Source organism: Heteronotia binoei, chromosome 1 (assembly GCF_032191835.1).
Source record: "Heteronotia binoei isolate CCM8104 ecotype False Entrance Well chromosome 1, APGP_CSIRO_Hbin_v1, whole genome shotgun sequence".
In the NCBI taxonomy this organism is placed as follows: domain Eukaryota; kingdom Metazoa; phylum Chordata; class Lepidosauria; order Squamata; family Gekkonidae; genus Heteronotia; species Heteronotia binoei.
In genome coordinates this window covers 82,201,819-82,208,809 of record NC_083223.1, presented here as the reverse complement: position 1 = coordinate 82,208,809, position 6,991 = coordinate 82,201,819, and the positions used below count along the sequence as shown (strand labels likewise).

The 6,991-nt window shown below is 38.5% G+C and overlaps 1 protein-coding gene across 1 annotated transcript in view; it reads right to left on the bottom strand.

The window, feature by feature from the left end:
- Positions 1-1,473: 1,473 nt before the first annotated feature.
- The window catches only part of SPACA1 (sperm acrosome associated 1), a 60,593-nt gene continuing 55,075 nt past the window's right edge, over positions 1,474-6,991 (bottom strand). The window contains exons 6-7 of the mRNA XM_060233696.1: positions 3,564-3,684; positions 1,474-1,736 (exon numbers count right to left, since the gene is read on the bottom strand). Coding sequence (XP_060089679.1) covers positions 1,538-1,736; positions 3,564-3,684 — 320 coding nt within the window. The 3' untranslated portion in view covers positions 1,474-1,537. The remainder of the gene's footprint in view (positions 1,737-3,563; positions 3,685-6,991) is intronic.

Genomic DNA, 6,991 nt, shown 5'->3' with positions numbered 1-6,991 from the left:
GGAGAAAACACTGGCACAAAAACCTCTCAACATAAAGATTTAAGTCACTGTGAAAAGCCAAAGAAACTTTCATAAGCATGAAACAGGAGAACTAAAGTCTGTTCAAGTACTGATTTTACCTCAGAAATTTCAACCCTTGATTTCACCTCACCTTTCCTCTCTATGTTTAGTTAATTTTGAATTTAAAAACATCTTAAGTGCTATTTTTAGAGGTTGAAGTTAAAGGGCAATCCCTCAGGTTCCTGGGCTGAGCCAGCAGTAAAATATTACTGTGACAGGGTGGGCCAGCCAAAGTTTTTCAGAAAAGAAGAAAACAGACCACCAGGGCTGCTCAATCAGAAAGGGAAAATCTTACCTCTGAGGGAGAGAAATGGATGGGGTAATCATAAAACTGCTGATTAATTGTTTTAAAAACCATGGAAGGAGAACAATGAGAAGAGCTGCACCAATATCTGAATTTAGGAAAACTAAAAAAAGTCTAATTCTATTGCTAAGCTGATAAGTTCCCTGGGTCTTTCAAAATTAACAAATGTTTAGTGGTGAATTTTATGGCCTCTGAGAAACAATTTTGTCTACACTTCTGTATATTTGGAATGTTTTTTAAAAAATAAAATTTTATAGTAAAGCTATCAATGCCCGAATTACTTCAAATCCCTTTAAGCTTTGATAGCTCCTACTTTTAACAGGCTGTTTTTTTCCAGACGTTCTGCTGTAAGTATTAAAATATTTACACTTTAGTACCATTCATTATTCTGGGAGCCAAAGATTCAAATTGGTGTTCTACCTGACCTATAAAAATGTTCTGTAAAGAAGAGGCAGTTATTCAACAAAATTGGGTACACATGTAAGAATAAAAGCATAAGCACTATCATTCTCAAGTACATCTTTTTGTGAGTACAAACACAACTGAAGTTGGTATTTACAGGAGGGAGAACAGTTATTTGTTCATCACAGGATCTTAACTACAGGTAAACAAGCTACCCTGGTGTTACATCAGTTTTGTTCTCAGTAAGAAAGACTGGTGACCCAGTTGAACTATGCAAAAAATGTATATTCTTCATGCAGACAGCTGAACATTCAAGCCTACAATCCAATGCAAAGTTAAGCACACAAGGCCACTGGGTTTTAACAGGCTTAGGGTGTACAGCTGTGTATTAATTGCATTTGCATGACTGTTCTTGGGACACTGCATGTCTGCAACACAATCTCACAAAGTATGAAATACTTCACAGACAGATGCACCAGCATAAATGTTAGGAATCAGTGCCACTATATTTATTTTGTAAATTTGGTAAATATCTCGTGACAAATATCACTCCTGGTTCTCAAGAGCACAGAGAGGAAGAGTCCCCTAGTGGGCCACCACCACAACAGCTGAAATAAATCTTTAAATATGGTTGCTGCAGTGTCATACCAACTCAGTGTACATAAACAAGATTTCACCAGATCAGCAAAAACACTTCTCAGGACTGGTTTCCTTAATATTTTGGACATACTTTAATACAATCTCTTTTTAAAAAATAATCTCTTTCTTCTTCTAATTCTCTCCTCCTTCTGCATTCCATTCCTGGTAGACACCCTGCTCCTGACCACTGGTTTCTAGTTGTGATGTCTGAGAATTTTCTGCTGTAGGCACTTGTGCTGAGTTTTCTGTGGTTCTTGAAGCATATGAGCTGTGTATTACTTCTTCTCTGCTCCTCCAAATTTTTGTTTGCCAGAAGTGCTTTACAGCTTCCCTACAAAGGAATGTCAGAACCAAATCAGAACAAATTTTGGGATGATTTTTACTAGGGCTGGAGCCAGAAAATAGATTTTAAGGGCTGAAAGAGAGGCATCCCCTGTTTGTTCCTTTCTTCTGTCATGTCACCTCAATTCATCCTTTATTAGGTTTTACATCTTCATCACCTAACAATGTTCTAAATGGTTCATACCCACACTGAGTGAACTAATTACTTTTTGCACTGGATTTTGTTCTGAACTGGTCTCTCTGTGTAACACCAAGCTCCATTTTTCTGTTGTAGGTATACATTAGGACTGATGAATTTACACTGCTATGTATTAAATGAGTTACTGAAACTCATGCTGGAATAAATATTGCTAGTCTTCAAAGTGGCACTGCTCTCTTTATTTTACTAATACATAATAACACAGCTACCCATCTTAAATTTTTCTCCTTCAGTAGACCTGCACCTTTGGTGAAAGTTCCATTCCTGGGATTACCATGAGTTTGAAATTCATGAATATTCACTTGAGTGGACTGGGAGACCAAATGGTCTGGAAAAGACCCTGCCATTCTCCTGTCCACTTCCACCTCTCCAGCTCCTTCCTCCCAATGGAGGGAGGTCCAGCCACAGTGAGCTGTGTGTGCTGCCAGGTGTTCCTGCAGCACTGTCACTAGGCTGGCCAGCTAGGCAGTGAGGTATTGACTCCTGCAAATGCCCAGATTGGATTAGGCCTAGACAAACTACAAAGCAATGGCAGCTGCCACTTTGTCCAGATGAGTGTGTAGCAGTGGCTGCCACCATCAAGTCCAGACAAGTTGCACAGCAGCTGCTACCACAGGCTAGATCCTGCAGTGGCAGCCACCACCAGACAAGCTGCACAGTGGTGGCCTCCAGATTAGTTGTTCAGGCCTGGTGGCCTTGCAGGTCTATCGAGCTTGGCCTGGGTCGCCCAAGTCATCTGGCAATGCTTGCTCAAGTCAAGGTGATCATGAGTAGGCAGAGAGATGTTTGTGCCCCCTTGCCCTCTCTCTGTGTTGTGACTGAGCTGAGGTGAAGGGGTTGTGTGCTCAGGGTGAGCAACTGCATGTGGTTGAATACAGACCACAAATAAAAGTGCAAGTGGTGAATCTGTGAATAGCAAGAGTTTATTATAGTCCCATGTGTTTTTTGCCATGCTGTTCCCTGTACCTGGAACAGTTTTCTTCTCCTAACTTCCTAGTGTGTCATCATACCATATCCTCTCCTGCTTTTGAGCTTCCATTCAATTGTCTTTTAAAGCCTTTCCTAGACCTCCATAGATTCAGGACACCTTTATTGCCTGTCAACAATAAAACCATGTCTTCCCACGTCTTAAAACCCAGAGCCATCCTTAATCATGAAATGATGAAAAGCCATTGCTTTGAATGATATGTTCTGGAGAAGACACATCTCTCTGGATGAGTCATTCAAATGATAAGCAAAGGGTTCATGTGTATCATTTTAACTTTTCACCCATTCTCTCCCATCACTTCTAGAGACCATCTATGCTAACAGTCCCCCTCCCACATCTTTGTACTTGGACATACCACAGAAATTTTTTGCAGTCCAGAAATCATCCTATGCCCTTGCCTTAATCAGTGCTACAATTCTGGGTATTTTTCAAAATGTTGAATGGCTTATTTTTAATACTAATATGTTGTGCTTAAGATTTTATGGGATAATTTTTCTCATCAGCCACCTCAAGAAGGTCTCTGGAGAGGTAGTATATAAATTCTCTGAACAAATAAATAAGGTAAACGTTAGACCTTACAGTTGGGTAATGTAATTAACATAGTTTATACTTCAGTGCTATCTACCTACCAGTTAAGAATGATGAACACTATGGCAAAGAGCACACCAACACAAACAATAACTCCAGTTATGAGTACGAACACCAGTACTATATCTGTAGCTGGCTTCTTTAACCTTCTTGTTTCCAGTTCTAAAGAAAAACAATAATAAATAGTTTAAATGGCATTCTTATTAACCTTTTATTATTTACATAGCTATACCAAAGAATGCTGCACCAGAGTCTGATTAAGGCCAGAATAAACATGATACAAGTAGGTATACATACTTACACAGGTATACATACTTACACGTGGAAATTTCCACATACAGTCTCATTTAAACTGGAATACTACACTTGCAAGCCCACCATGTGTGCAATAGCATGCTAGCAGGTCTCCTGCCTGGGCTACCTCTCTGATGTGCTGACTTTACCCATGTAGTACCTGACAGCCCACCGCCCTCCCCAACAAGATGCCGGGTGCATGGATAAGTTCTTTATCATTATTGTTGCTGTTAAATCAGGTTTTAGAAGTTCCAAAGGTCACAGGAAAAAGGAAGCTAGATTAAAGTTGGGCAGATTTCTCTCAGAAAGGATATCAAAGTCATTTTGAACAGTGCAAAAGAACATTATTTAATAGGCAGATCAGTTACAAAGCAGGCTCTCCTCTGTAAATCCAAGTTAAATTGAGCTGAGAGTTCTGAATACTGTTTTATATGCACTGCCAGGGGAAAAGGCTGCAACATACCAGAAAGGATTAAAAGTACACAGGAATAAGTTATTAAAGGATTGAAATGGGGAGAGGGGAATCATATGAGTGAACATGCATAAGCACTGTCAATAGTGGCGCTACTTTTTAAAAAACAGCCTTTGCAAACTGCAAATAAAGCTATCCTTTTTTTCAACAATTACACTTATACAACATTTTAACTTGTGTTTTTAAATATAATACGGATCTTAATAAAGGTAGGAGACAATAGAACTGGAGCACAGAAAAGGGGCAGAATTTAAAGATACTTGGACAACCCAAAAATAACTGTAATAGGGTAAAAAGAAAGCAGATAAATGTAAGAGAAGCTATGTTGGATCAAGCCAGTGGCCTATTCAGTCCAACAAGCAGTGTCACACAGTGGCCAAAATCCAGGTGTCATCAGGATGTCTATCAGCGGGGTCAGAAGATGGAACACATAAAAAGTATTGTACTCATGTGTCAGCTGCCTGACACATGAAACTAGATAAACCATCAAGAGATATTTTCAGTTACCGCACTTATTCCATATGGCTAGGCTAAATACACATGGCTATCCAGACTGCAACCATGGAAAAAATCTACAATGATATCACTGTACAATATTTCATAAACTTACAACAGAGTCATAGTTCATTTGGTTAATACAAAAATTCATATAGCATTTCTAAAATGCTCAAAGTTTGTATGTCTAAAGTGTTCACAGTTCATTGTTTTATTATATTATCTTGTTTTTAAGCTGAATTGTTGTTTTAAAATGTTGTTAGATGCCCTGAGACTGCAAGGAGAGGGTGGGATACAAATCTGATTAAATAAATAAAATAAATAAATTATTCCAAGATACAATCACGAAGTCTGAATAGTACACAATCCATCTTAACTCTGGTTTCTGATTGGAATTGGAATAAAGTGCTTGTGCTGCAATTCCATTCATTACTTGAAAAGTTCCAATATTAAGTTTTCTTCAACATTGGAAATGTTCCAGATTGGGATCACTAAAAGGTTTGTAGATCTGCATTATGATATTTATGTATTTGGAACATTTATACTCTGTATATCTCCTATAGGTATGTACACAAGATGGCTCACACAGATATATGAAAAATTTACAAACCACTTCATCCAAAACAACTGAAAAAGCAAAGCCAGCTCTGTGGTGGCAGCTGTCACTAAAACAATGTTATTTTAGTTCGCATAGCCAACCATATCTTCAGTGACCATTCAAAAGCCCTGCTTGACAAGGACTCCACCCACTTTCTAAAAACACTCAGTGGGTGCCAAGAAATGTGTCAGAAAGTGTCATGGCATCCATGGGTACTTCTATTATTTATATAGCTACACCAAAAAATGCTACACCAGAGTCTGATTAAGGCCAGAATAAACATGACACAAGAAGGTGTACATACTTTCACATTTATGAACAAATTGAATAGCATCAATATCAATCCTTGTCAGATTCCACTCCCTACTTCCCTCCATTATGCCAACTGTCGATTTATTCCAACTCTCTGCTTCCAGTCATTCAACCAATTTTTGATCCATAAGAAATATCATCCGATTATCCAATGACTGCTAGCCTTACTTAGGAGCCTTTGGTGATGGCTCTTATTAAAAGCCTCTAGTTAAAAGTCCAACAATATCTACTAGATTACCATTATCTACAAGCTTGTTAAGCTTCTCAAAAGAGATCCACAAATTTGGTGAGGCAAGACTTCCCTTTGTAGAAGCCATGTCAAATTACCCTCAATGAGTTGTATTCATTGATTTGATTAATACTTCTATTTTTAGTAAGAGTTTTTCTACTGATTTACCTGAAACTGATGTAAGGCTAACAGACCTGTAATTTCCTGGTTTCCCTCAGGACCCCCTTTTAAAAAGTCACGTACTGATCACTATTTTACAGTCATCCAATACAGAGGTCCATTTTAGTGACCAGTTACATATCTTGGTTAAAAAGTCAACAAATTTCACATTTGAATTCCTTAGGAACCCATGGATGTAGTCATCTCTAATCATTTCTGCTTGACTCAGTTCTTCAGACATCCTTCCCAAAAGTGTGTTTCTGGTATATCACCCACATTTTCCACAGTAAAAACAGATGAAACCGCCCCCTCCCCACCACCACCATTCAGTTTTGATGGCACCTCTCCTTCTTGAAGCAATCCTTTTATCATTCAACAGCCTAGTTGCTTCCCCGACAGGTTTCCCTGATCTTGATACAGTGGGAAAATATACTTTTGAAGGTTTTAGCAATCCACTCCCAAATTTTTTTTGATGTCCTAATTGTTAACTTATATTTATTTTGCCAGACTCTGTGTTCTGTTCTGTTCCCCTCATTCAGGCAAACCTAACACTTTCTAAATAAAGCCTTTTTATATTTTATAATTTGGGTCATTAACTGTGCAGACATCCCTTTAGACTGTGTTACCTTTCCTGGCCAAATCTGGGCCTCAGTCAATGTGGTTTTAAATAGCTTCAAAGCATCCCAAAGAGACCTGACTCCCTCGATTTTCTTATTCAACTTCCTACCAACTACTAGTTCCCTCATTTTTGTAAAGCTTTTTCTTTTGAAATAAATGTGATTGCTTTGGACTCTAAGGACAACTTTCCATTGACATGAATGATGAACTCAATAGCACTATGGCCACTGTTCCTTGGTAGTAAGACATGCATGGTATCAGCTCTCAAGCCCTATTCAGTACCTATTATTCC